Below are 13,428 nucleotides of genomic sequence, written 5' to 3'. Positions count from 1 at the left end.
TGTCAAAGTGACATACCCTAAACCACACTTGAGGACTGGTGCCGAGGTTCGTGTTCAGATAGATGCTCTCGTGCCCAATGAAGAAGGTGGTTTTGTGGGATATGGTGAGGAACATATGTGGACTCATAAATCCGGCTTGACGAGGCTCCCCTATTTCGATGACCTTCTTCTGCCACATAACATTGATGTAATGCACACTGAAAAGAATATTGCCGAGGCACTTTGGGGAACTCTCATGGACACTGACAAGTCTAAGGACAACGTTAAGGCTAGAGTGGACCTAGCGACGTTGTGCGATAGACCGAATCAAGCGATGCAGCCTCCTAGTGGCCGAAACAAGAACTGGAAAAGGCCTAAGGTCAATTTCGTCTTGCAAATCGATCAAAGGAGGGAGGTACTAAAATGGATGTAGATGTTAATGTTTCCAGATGGATATGCAGCGAATCTTAGCAGGGGAGTGAACTTAGGCACTTTGTGAGTCAACAGGATGAAGAGTCATGACTACCACATATGGATTGAGCGGCTTCTTCCGGCGATGGTCCGAGGCTATGTCCCTGAGCATGTCTGGCAAGTGCTGGCAGAGTTGAGCTTTTTCTTCCGTCAGCTTTGTGCCAAGGAGATATCTTGGACCGTCGCTCAGGACTTGGAAAAAGCGGCACATGTGTTGCTCTGTAAGCTGAAGAAGATCTTTCCACCCGGCTTCTTCTTGCGGATGCAACATCTGATTGTGCACCTCCCGTCCGAGGCACGTTTGGGGGGGCCCGTGCAGGCCCGTTGGTGCTATCCAATCGAGAGATGTCTAAAGACTCTTCGCAAAAAATGTACAAATAAAGCTAGAATTGAGGCTTCCATTGCAGAGGCATGCCTTTGGGAGGAGGTGGCAAACTTCACAACGCTATACTACAAGCCGAACCTTCCTAGCAATCATAATCCACCCTCTCGTTACAATACTGGCGAAAATGAATCGACCCTGAGCCTTTTCCAAGGCCAACTCGGCAGCGCAAGTGGATCAACCCCAAAGCTGTTGGGAAATGAAGAGTGGCGCAGTATCATGCTATATGTGTTGAATAACCTTACCGAGGTGCAGCCGTTCATCAAGTAAGTTCTCAACGAACTTATTTCAATATGCCATCACTATTCTGCATCCAACCCCATTGATTCTCGTTTGGACAGGGAATTTGTTCGTGAATTCTGGCATCAATCAAGGGATCCTACCTCGCATGAACAAGACACCCTTGTTTCGCGGGGTGTGGGAGCGGGGAGGCCTAATTTCATTTCTTGGTTCAAACAAAAGGTAATGTCCAATTTAGCTCGTACGTTCGATCATCCAAGGTGATCGTACGTTTGATTAATATAACGATCTATCATGATTCACCTTGCAGGCCTAGACCGATTCGTCCATGAGCGACGAGTTGAAACAGGTTGCAAACGGCTGTGATGTTAGGGTGAAGTCATTTACCGGCTATGACGTGAACGAATATCGCTTCCACACAACAAGTTATGAGTAGATTCGGCCCAAACGAAAAACCACAAATAGTGGAGTTTGTACGCCCAGCACTGATGGCCTCGACTATCATGGTAGAGTTGAGGAAATCTATGAACTCTCATTTCATGGAGACGAACCTCTTAAACCTGTCATGTTCAAATGCCACTGGTTTAATCCTCGATCAATGAGACGAACCCCTCATCTTGGGCTAGTGGAGATTCGAGAAGATTCCATCTATCCTGGAAAAGATGTCTACATTGTGGCTCAACAGGCCATGCAGGTGTATTATACTCGATACGCCAACCAAGACAAAGAGGATCTTAAGGGTTGGGCTATTGTGCACCAGGTATCTCCACATGGTAAACTACCTACCCCAAACGATGATGATTATAACTTCAACGCAAACACATATGATGGACAGTTCTATCAAGAAGATGGGCTACCAGGCATGTTTGAGATAGTCTTACCTGAAGCAATCGAAATGGAAGTAGACAACGAAACGGTTGATGACGAGGTCGATGGAGATGTGGTGGTAAATGCCAAGGACATAGCAATGCTTGAGCGATTACTTCTAGGACAATGACGACGATGACAACATAGAACCTTCGGATAGTGTTGCCCATTTGGACAATTTTGACAGTGATGATGAGACCTATGATCCCAATCATGAAGATTATTCCTAATACATGTAATACTATGGTTTTTTAATTTGTGTTTTGTTTATATATTTTGAATCTATTTCTAATATATGTACTAATTAGTCTTGTTCATTCTTTGTGATTGCAGGTGATTGGACAAAGATGGCGAGCAGACGTCCACAGCCGTGACACGCCCTCAATTTACGAGAGAGACCACCCTCTCCTTCGAGGTGAGGGGTCGTCGTTCGGGGTAGCGTCTGTAGGAGGTGACAAGAGGAGGACTAGGGGCAGCCGCCGTAGGAGGCAGCGGTCTCCTCCCTCGACACGTGACGAGGTGCTGGAGGAGGAGCACGTGACGGCCATAGCCTCGTCCTCGTCGGAGGATGAGAGGGGTCAGTAGATGGGTGAGGGAGACGAGGCGCTCGAGGGCGAGGGAGGCGAGGCGCTCGAGGGCGAGGGAGAGGGTACCGCTACCCGGACTCTCTACGAGCGAGGTCCCGTGAGCCTCCCTCCGGTTCCGCTTCCTCACAACCGCTCAGTGATTCGGCCTATGGCAAAGAGGTAAGTAACTATGGATGTTATCACAACTACTTCATAAGATATGTTGGAAATCTTAAGAGAAACTGATAAATTTTCTTAATCACTTGTGCAGGGTCCTGGTTGGTTTTGTCGGGTACTCCAGCACGCACCCCCGCGAGCATCCTTGGTGTTTTGTGCAGGAAATGGTACCCCGACATTGTGCAACTGTCCGAAGAGCCGGTGGTGCGGGAGCCGGCCTCCAACTGGGATAGGTACGCGCTGGTCACGGATGACACTTACCGCAACAAGCAGGAGCGAGTATTGGCGGAGTTTTGGGTAAGTCTCTCTCGCACAACATTGCTTAATACATCGCATTCATTGGTTAAATCTTTTATTGAAATAATGAATGGATACATCGGTTTTGTATGCAGAAATATTTCAAGGCCGAAGAAGGACTTGAGGCCTAGGCGGATCGGGCGGCTGCCGCAGCTTGTAGGAAGTACAGTCACCGAGATGCACCACCATGGGCGCGTCCAGGCCCACATAGACTACTACAGGTCGGTACTTAGGCAGTCCCTCCCCAAGCCTCAAGCAAGACGGATTACGCTGACCCGGGACCAGTACCTTGAGGTAGGCGAATAACATTCATAATGATTCGTTTTGATATTAAGTAGGTTCAATTTCATCTTCTTATATGTCAAATACTCGATGACTTGTAGGTGATTCCCTGGTGGTGCCGATCGTATCCCGAGTGCTGGGCCATGATCGTGGACAAGTGGTTATCACAGGACTTTGTTGGCACGCACGAGAGGCAGCGGGAACAGCGTCTGATGAGGCAAGGTCCAACTCACCATCAAGGCATCCGTAGCCTCCTCGGATACAAACAAGCATACGTAAGTGATTTCTTTCATTTATTTTGACGCTCAATTCTGCTTGATTTCTCACCATCTTCCCATCTTTCTCGCAGGAGGCTGCGCACCCGGGCGAGGAGGTCTCGGAGTTCTCTGCGTGGGCTATGTCCCACATGGGCAGGGCGTCGTCCTCTGTCTCCTTCGACCCGGCTGCCCCGCCCCAGGTGTACTCTGACCCGAACGTGTACACTAAAGTCCAAGAGTACACGTCAACGGTAAGGGAGATCTATGGGGAAGATTACAATGTGCGCACTGAGCCCATTGATGCAGAGGCGATCATGAGGCTCGGAGGAGGCAAGAAGCACGGGCGGCTGTGGATTGCAGACGGCGCCATCGACTCCACCACTGTTCCCTCCCTCGACGCTATCCGAGCATGGAGCACGAGCTCCAGCCAGCCCATACGTCCACGGCCTTCTCCAGCACTGCAGCAGGTCCAAGCACTCCAGGTAATTCCTGTTTTACTCATCGTACGTAGATATTTACACACCTAAATTAGATTTGCATTACTGATACATTGGAGTGAAATATTGCAGGCCGAGCTACAAGAAACAAAAAGGCAAAGTCAAGAGCAGAACGCGGAGCTGACCGCACAGCTGCAGGCCCAGAAGGTCGCGTTCGAGGCCGCGCAGAAGCAGATGGCGGAGATGATGGTGATCATGCAAAGTCTTGGGCAAGCATCGGGTGTACCTGTGCAGTTTTCAGCTCCTCCACCTCCTACTCCTGCAGCTACTCCTGTAAGTATGAAAGTTCACTTTTCGCTTGTGCTTTGCATGTATGTCGGCCTTCGTGCCGTTGTGGATGTCGGCGTTCGTGCCGTTGTGGATGTCAGCGTTCGTGCCGTCGTTTCTTGTAGGTTTTGGAAACCTCCCCGTGCAGGGGAGGTGCTGCTGAAATTTTCAATTGAGTCTAATCTTTTTGTATTCCTACAATACTAGATGCAATCTCTAAGTTCCAAAACTGTTTTCCCGGATTACTCACACATGCAATCTCTGCTCCTTTGTGCAGCTTCCGTCCGCGGGTTCCAATCAACCCGCTAGTGCGTCACCGGGTGATCCTGCTTTTCCTTCACCATCGTCTCATAGGCTAGCTTGATGAGGACTCGTGCTAGGTGATGTGGTTGGACTTTAGCGTGATTTGTGATTTATGGTTGTGACTTGTGCTTGAATTTCATTAACTTGTCGTAATAAACATGTGAATGATGATGAACATGTGACTTGTCGTTGTAATATATTGTGATTTGTGGTTCACAATTATGGTTGTGATATATTGTGAGAAAATGGGTTCTGTGTGATATATATGTATATATATGAAATGCTTGTGTCGATAGAATGCAAAAAACAAAAAAAAAAATTTAAATTTCTGCCTCTTTGCCGAGGGCAATGACCAAGGCCCTCGGCAAAGAAGGGTCCTTTGCCGAGGGTCCAAGCAATAGCCCTCGGCAAAGATTTTTTGGAAAAAAATCCTGACAATTTCTTTGCCGAGGGCCAGGGAGCAGGCCCTCGGCAAAGGGTTTAAAAAAATTCAAAAAAACCATTTCTTTGCCGAGGGCCGGCCCTCGGCAAAGAATTTTTAAAAAATCCTGAAAATTTCTTTGCCGAGGGCCAGGGAGGAGGCCCTCGGCAAAGGTTTTTAAAAAAAATAAAAAAATTTATTTGCCGAGGGTCGGCCCTCGGCAAACAAATTCAAAAAAAAACATTTCTTTGCCGAGGGTCGGCCCTCGGCAAAGAAACCGCCAACGGCGCCGGCGCCTGACGGCTTCTTTTCTTTGCCGAGGGCCATCTTGGCCCTCGGCAAAGGCTTTGCCGAGTGCCCGATAAAGGGCCCTCGGCAAAGACCCCTTCGCCGTCTAAAAATTCCACCGAGGGATCTTTGCCGAGGGTTTCTGGGCCTTTGCCGAGGGCTAGAGCATGCGCCTCCAGTAGTGTTCACCTAGTGGCTGATGGCTGCCACGTATGTTTCAAACAAGCTGAATTTGGAGAAGGTTTAGTTAAGTAGCAAACTACCTCGTATGTGTCAAACTAATCCCCTGAACCACCCGTGTGCCTTGAACCAGACCAGGAAGACGAACAGTACTGTTTCACCATGAACAGTAGAGGGAACACCTGGATTAAAAGTTTGAAACATAGGCGGTGCACGATCCGTTGATGCAGCCTCTCCACTATCGCGGAGAGCAGGGAGTCAAGCTCGGCGGCCTGAGGACGAGGAAGCGGGTCAGTGTGGACAAGGCGATGGTGACGGCCGCGACGGCGTGTGCGACGAGCAAAGTCGAAGACGAGCGGCGAGCAGGTGAGGGCGGCGCGCAAGGGCAAGTGGTGAGGGCTGCGCACCAGGGTGAGGTGAGGGAGGACGGTTATGTAACTGGCAGTTCGAGGTGATCGCGTGATGTAATCCTCGTGTGATTGATCCTGAGGGCGCTGATGACAGGATTCGCCGGATCAATCAATCAAAATATAGTAGTTTCCTTCTTGCTCTTGCATGTACGATTGGCTCACAGCGGGAAGGGGGATAGAGCGCGCGAGGGAGGGCAGGACTAGGTCCACCGCACGCACGTGTGAGCATGGGAAACTTCGGGCGACCGATGCGTGAGCGAGCATGCGATAGCCTGGTGTCGAGGGGTCGAAACCGCGGTAAGCATTGTTGTTCGTCGGATGTCATTGAGTGTGATGTCTCCGGTGGCTCAGGTGGACTCAAGAACACGGAAGAACTCAAAGATCACGCAAGGGACATATAGGTTTATCCTGGTTCGGGCTATCGAGGCCTACGTCCAGCAGTTTGAGGATCTTTGTATTCAAGAGTATCCAAATTGGAGGTTACAACAGATTGTAAGAGAGAGATTTGGCAGGGGATCGCTCGGTGGCGGTGAGGTCTCCTCGTCGGAGAGGAGGAAGACAATGGAAAGGGTGGAGAAGCTCTCGATACTCCTCTCAAGGTGGCCCTACTCTCGGTGCAGAGCTCGAGCTGTTCCGGTGATGACTGAAATGATCTGTTCTGTTTGGAATCGTTCTCGACTTTCTGTAGGATCCGACCTCCCCTTATATACCGAGGTAGGTCGGGTACATGGCGGTTTGGGGAGTCTAGTATGGTCTACATACGCCAGAGTCTAGGAGGGTCTTGCAGCGGCGTGAATGGACCTTGGCGTTGTCGTGGAGCTAAAGAAGCCATGGGCGTCGTCTGGAGATACAAGAATCATATTCTATCATATACTCTTATAAAGCAAAACCCCACTAGTATTGTTTTTCAATCCACAGCCCTCCACGTCATCAGCGTTCCATGCCATCTAGTTATTTAAACCATCCAATTCCCATTGTGAGGCATATCTGTACGTGCAATAATCAATGGACGCAGTAATGTCTCCCCATCTCCTATTGTCTTTTCTCCTTCCAAGCACTTGCAGAGTGCTATCATAAAAATATTTATATCGCAGCTGAAACAGTTGCCCACTTCATTCATTACAAACCAATATATAAGAAACCTTTCAGCATCAATTGAGACATGATTTCTTGAGCTCCCGCAACATGACTAAACTCTGCCTCTCACCACTTTCCGTTTGGAGCCTCAATTAATTTTCTGTGAATTTCGCTGAGATTTTCTTTCAGATTTCTTGGAGGCTGATTTTGCAAAGGCTACATGCATGGAGATTATAGTATGGATAAAGGGAAGCGGCAACTTTCATGAAAGCACGAGTGGTACTGTTACGTACGTCTTTTTTTCGACGAAAGAAGAATTATATTAGATAATAAACCAGTACATCAACATGTTACATGCACTCTGGATTACACAAATATGTAGAAACTGATTTTCATCTAAGGCCTTGTTTAGTTCCTACTTCTAAAATTTAGTCTCTATCATATCGGATGTTTGGACACATACATGGAGTACTAAATATAAACTAAAAAATAACTAATTGCATAGATTGCCACTAATTTGTGGGACGATTTTTTAAGACTAATTAGGCATAATTTGACAATGTGGTGCTACAGTAAAGATTCAGTACACGTGCTAATGACGGATTGATTAGCCTTACTAAATTCGTCTCGCAGATTACTGAGAACTTCTGTAAAAACACTCCCATGTGACACCTCGACGTAACACCCGACGTGACACCTATAAACTTTAGCCGGCCTCCGGCGATATGCCCAAGAAAGGAGGGAGGGGGACCAGCGGTGGTGGTGGCGGGGGGCGGCGGCGGCCGAGTCACTAGACGCAAGGGCTTCCCTCTGATCTACGTGCTGTTACGACATAGACCCTGTGGTACTACTACATAGACCTTGATGATTGACGAAGAGATCCAGAGATTATGTTTCTAAGCAAGTTGCATGCAGAATATTATGTTTCTATGTAGAGAATAGTATTTCTCATACATGACCGATCAAGGAGCATCTGATCTGTTCGCAAGCATTAGCTTTATTTGTAAAATTGTTTCTATTTTATTGGTCGATTCGTTCTTTACCTTCATGTTGGTTCGCAAGTATCTTACAGGAAGCATTGCCTTTGGAGTAAGGGAGACATAAATAGAAAAGGAACATGTGTAGTTGCAGGGGAAGACAGCTTGCAAACCCAAAGATCAGGGAGGACTAGGAATTATTGATATAGAGAGTCAGAATAATGCACTTTTGATGAAATATTTGGATACATTTTATAATAATGCAGAATTACCCTAGGTAACATTGACATGGAGAGCAAATTCTACTCCAACACTAAGACACCACCACATATCAGAAGTCTAGTTGGCTCTTTCTGGTGGAAGGATATCATCAAACTTTTTGATAAATTCCAAAGCTTCTTAGTTTGCAATCTTAGCAGAGGCAACACAACTCTTTTTTGGACACGTAGTTGGGCAGGGCAAAATCTCAAAGATACATACCCCCAGCTTTATTCCTTCACCAGAAAGCCAAAATGCTCCATAAGATACTTTCTTGGTCAAGAAGTTGACAGAATTTTTAGACTGCCATTGTCCTCACAAGCTGCAAGACAGCTGGAAGAGATTGGGATGGAAATGTTCAGACACTTGGTCATATTCCTGGGGCAACTCAAAGTTCAGTAGTAGAAAGGCCTACAATATACTAATTGGTAATTCAGAAGCTTCCCCTCTTTTCTCTTGGCTCCAGGCCTCATGCAACTTAGGCAAACATAAATTTTTCTTTCGGCTCCTAATCAAAGATAGATTGAATACAAGAAATTTGTTGAGAAGAAAGAATATAGAGCAAGACGACTATAATTGTGTTATGTGCAATGGTGGCCATGAGGAAACAAGTTTTCATCTATTTTTTGAATGTGGTTTCAGCCAAAGCTGTTGGAATTCTATCCCTATTCGCTGGAACATGAACCTTTCAAAATTTTAGACATGATAATTGAAGCTAGAGCCAACTTTGGGAATCCCATATTCAGAGAAATATTTATAACAGCATGTTGGGTAATATGGACGTCAAGGAATGCAGTCATCTTCGATAATGCTCAGGTTGATATCAATGTTTGAAAGAGGAACTTCAAAGAAGAACTTGGTCAAGTCTGTACTAAGGCCAAGTCAAGCAGGCAGACACCCCTCATTGCTTGGAGAGATAGCTTCATTGTATAGTTTTACTTTCCTTTTATTTTTGGGCTTGAAAGCCTCTTATTTCTGAAACCTTGTAAATGCAATTCTTTCATTTAATGGAAAAAAAAGCAGGGGACTCTCCTGCTATTACGGTTAAAATAATATTTATAGGCACCGTTTGTAGCAATTCCAACATTTGAACCCATACCAAGATATTTTTCACTGAAAGCCTCGTTATAAACCTCCACTTCGTTTTTGATAACATCACGACTTTGCTGCCTGGCGCCTTTAGCAAAATGAATGGAGGATTTCTCCATATTAATCTTTTGCCCCGATGCTGAACAATGCAATTATAGGACCCCTTCATCAACGAAGCATGTTCCCGGGAGTCCCCTTATATACAACCAAAAACAGGTAGCTGAACATGAAGCACTTGGTACAGGCAAACAAACGTACCCTTATATACAACCAAAAACAGCCTCGGTCTACCATCTACCCTGCGTCCTTGCCTTTACACCTCTCTATCGTGGCGACGCGGCTGGTCGCCCGCCGCCGCCCTAGCCAGTTGACTGTCTCGTCGGATCCTTCGCCGGCGACGATCACCCACCGGGTATGCCCATCCCTTCCCTTCCCTTCGCTTCTCTTCCCTTCCCTTTCTTTCCTTTCCCCTCCCGTTGCGCGAAACCTAGCAACCAAACCCAAACCCTATCTTCGTCAATTTGGCTATTTTTATCCGGAACTGATCTAATTACAAGTGTATATACATGGATTTGGATCTGATCTAATCACAAGTTTATGTTGAATTCAGGTTCATCAGCCGGCAACCGAGATGGCCGGACGCTTCATGTTGGAGAAACTCTCCCATTCATCTAGATCGAGGAACCTCCTTGGGGCACATTTCTCATCTGCCTCTGCTCTGCTCATCCGCACTACTGCATCGGTACGTATAAGAGCTATATGCGTGTTAATTTGAACGGATAGGATTTTGGATTCCAAATTATCAATGAAGTTGTGGACACCTTTGTATCGAGCTGCCCCATCCCAATTGTGCCAGTATTGTTTTTCTCTTCTCTTATCTGAATTCTTATTGTTCCTTCACGACATTCGTGAGCTTCTTTCTCCACTTTAAATTTAAATTTGTTTTTGGAAGTTTTAAATTTTTGTTTTTGGAAGGGAGAAACGAAAAATTCTCATTTTGTTGTCGCCCTTTCAAGAAAGCAGCGTTAGAGCCCTCAGTTTTTCTTTTCCCATATAGCTGTAGCACGGTGCTTCCCAATTAACCTGTGAATTCATAAACTCTCTGTTGCTTTCTCTGTTGCGCTGAAAGAGGCTGAATTTCTGAAGTTTTTAAGAGGCCACTGATTGAAATCTCTAATCTTGTTATGACTCCCAGGATGGTGGCACCACCCTCAGTAACCATCTCCGTGGACTACCTGCACATCCTAGCACTGTTGTTCTGAGTAACCACGTGATTCATGGCAGTGTAAGTAAAGTACTAGCTTTCTCAATTTCCCTGCCTTATGTGTGCTGCGGATTGTTGCCGTGATGATTGCACAAGCTTGTAATTGATCTTGTTGGGCTATATGTGTAATTGATCTTGTTGGGCTATATGTTGTTCAGAGATGCATGTTGCATTGTTGTTGGGCTACATTTACATTTGTAGCGGGCCAGCTTTTCTTTGCTTTATATATTATTATGACCTAATAGTGGTACTTTATTTGCTTATTATCTATTCATATTTAAGAATCTAGATGTTAATAATAATGTAGCTCGGTTCAAATCAGTTTTATTTGCTCTGCGAATTTTCCGATCGTAACTTAAGATTATGACTTCTGGTCCTGCCCTACAAAGGTTGCAAGGTACAACAGCACATTCTCATTCTCCTATCCTGCTGCTAAAACAAGAAGCCCAACAACTGGCATGTCATCCATTATCACCCATCCCATGAAGCTGGCATTTGTTGATTCTGTTAGAGGACCGAAGCGAACTTTTTCATCAAAAATAATCAAGCACAATATTGATTGGGAAGCTGAGAGGGCAGCTATGGAAGCTCATTTGAAAGCCATCAAGAAATTTTCCAGGGGTGCTAATTTGGAAGCCCAAAATGCAGATGTCCGTGCTGACTTTGAACGTCACAAAGCTTTCTTGGAAAACCTAACAGACACAGCTAATGCTGACCTTGCAGCTTGGAAGGCTGAAATGGACAAGTAAGTTTCCTGATTACTTACACGAAGGTGTTGGTTGAATAAACCACTATTTTGTTTTCTGCACATATGCTTCTCTTAATGTGTTTCCTAATTATTTGCACATTAACCGCTTCTCAATGAAGTTGCTTTTCTTAGTTTTGGAGGTGAAACTGGAAAATCTTGCTCGTCTAAGTTAAATGATTGGGAAAGAATACAAACTTTAATGGTACAAGTACCAACTTAAATCAAATTCAACACAATAATTAATAAATGACATGTAACAACTCATCCTGTGTTCAAAGCAAAGTTAATGGCGTCTGGCAAGTAATTTTGAAGCACTAAGATGGCAATGTTATGTGTCACTTCTTTTTTCTGCATCAGTTTGCCTTTTGTACCGGGCAACTTAGTCTGTTAGTCAAATAACATAAGACACTGCTATACGTTTATTATTTGTTTAGTTGGATTTTTCGCTTGCCAATTACAACAAGAAAAATGCACTGTAGCATGTTTTAAATCAGTTATCTACTCTTCAATATGCAAACAGAGTGATGCTTGGATTCTTTGCCAAGCATTGTGCTGCCTTGCCAAGCTAGGAATCAGAGTGGGCAGGGTGTTTGGATGTGTTGCTAGCTGTCATTGATTCTGTGTAGGCGAACTTTTCTTTGTTGGCTTAGGAGAGCCAAATTGGCTCTCCTTGTTCTTTGCTGTTTATTTCATTTCTATTACTTCAGACTTCACTTGTTTTTTTTTTCCGCTTGGCAATTACGACTAGAAAATGCATTGTATCATGCTCAATAATAGCAAACTGAATGTTGTAGGTTTACTCATTTCTATTGTTCGTTTACTGTGTTCTTTTTGTTGTGCTGTTGGTATATTCATTTCATCATATTTGTTTCTGATTTATTTTATCAAAATTTGTTCCTGACCTGCAGGGATGCTGCTGAATTTGATCGATTAGTAAATGGTATTTTGTGTGTTTTGACTGCCGTGGCGATGTATGGGATCTATTTAATGCACAGTTCGCTTGAATGTCATTGCAAAGGCCAAAGCTTGGTTGCTGCAAAGGCCAATGTGGAGGATCAGAATCCTTAAGTTTCTGCAAGTGCCATTGTGATAGTTCAGAACCCTATAATTTGTTGAATTAGTAGATCCAACAAGTAAGATGTAAGGCAGACATGTTTTTTTTTAATATTTGTATTAAGTATTCAAAGAATCCTTGTGACTTATGTAAAAAGGTACCCTGCTTATGCTACCTCTAAGCTCTTGCCGTGTAATGTTATGTGTGTTAATGGGAACTCAAAGGCATTATCCACTTGTGCTAAAAAAAAAGGCATTATCCACTTGGCATCAGCCAACGGAGCTCCCATGGACTCAGGTGATTTCGTGTGAGCTGCAACGGTGGAGCTGGGCTAATTGTGGAGCTTAAAGAGTTTTTTCTTCTGGTAGATTTTTTTCCCTTTAGATTGAGTACGTACGCCAAACATACGCAATGCTTTTGAAAAAAAGAAACACACTAATGAACCCTGTTTCTAATGCACTTGGCCTGGTGCAGCATGAATAAAATGCAGAAAAATTATAGTGCACTTGGTCTACTGCCACCTCTTTGCTTCTTGCAGCAAACTGCCATGCTGTACAAACTAGGTCTCTTTCCGAACTGCAACATGACATATGCCTTCACCTGGTTGTGTAGTCACTACTGCATTTGGCCTGGTGCAGCATGAATAAAATTTAGAAAAATTATAGTGCACTTAATCTACTGCCACCTCTTTGCTTCTTGCAGCACACTGCCATGCTTTAGAAACTAATTATCATCCCATAAATACTAAGAGGTGATATTCATGTGCAGGTACATCTGGCCTAGGTTGTTTGACAGTGAAATCAGAGCATCAAGGTTAGTATTCTGCAGTTCAATCTTTATTTTGTTTTGTAATTCATGGTTAGCACTGTTTCTGTAAACTGAAAACCTGGGAGTAACATACACTTGATAGGTTTGCTTACACATGATAGCTTTACCTTTGCCATCAGCACTCGAATAGAGTTGTCGGAAAAGGGGCACTCATATGTGGAACCACATATCAGAAACTATAGTTTACAACAGAAATTCAGTATGAAATACGATACAATATATATATAATTATACACTGTAGCAAGCTAC

At 44.7% G+C, this 13,428-nt stretch overlaps 1 protein-coding gene across 1 annotated transcript; it reads left to right on the top strand.

The window, feature by feature from the left end:
* The first annotated feature begins 9,550 nt into the window (after positions 1-9,550).
* Positions 9,551-12,581, top strand: LOC136462655 (uncharacterized). The gene is made up of 5 exons (XM_066461723.1): positions 9,551-9,697; positions 9,896-10,027; positions 10,481-10,570; positions 10,939-11,294; positions 12,206-12,581. The coding sequence occupies exons 2-5, from the start codon at positions 9,917-9,919 to the stop codon at positions 12,363-12,365; spliced, it is 717 nt and encodes a 238-aa protein (XP_066317820.1). The 5' UTR covers positions 9,551-9,697; positions 9,896-9,916; the 3' UTR covers positions 12,366-12,581.
* Positions 12,582-13,428: the final 847 nt, after the last annotated feature.

This window comes from Miscanthus floridulus, chromosome 7 (genome assembly GCF_019320115.1).
Source record: "Miscanthus floridulus cultivar M001 chromosome 7, ASM1932011v1, whole genome shotgun sequence".
In the NCBI taxonomy this organism is placed as follows: domain Eukaryota; kingdom Viridiplantae; phylum Streptophyta; class Magnoliopsida; order Poales; family Poaceae; genus Miscanthus; species Miscanthus floridulus.
This window is presented reverse-complemented; position numbering and strand designations above follow the sequence as displayed.

Excerpts from the sequence above, each read along its gene's own strand:
- LOC136462655 (XM_066461723.1), top strand. The coding sequence starts at position 9,917 with ATGGCCGGACGCTTCATGTTGGAGAAACTCTCCCATTCATCTAGATCG. Across the intron at positions 10,571-10,938 it reads ACCACGTGATTCATGGCAGT|GTTGCAAGGTACAACAGCAC; the intron begins GTAAGTAAAGTA and ends TGCCCTACAAAG. Across the intron at positions 11,295-12,205 it reads TGGAAGGCTGAAATGGACAA|GGATGCTGCTGAATTTGATC; the intron begins GTAAGTTTCCTG and ends CCTGACCTGCAG.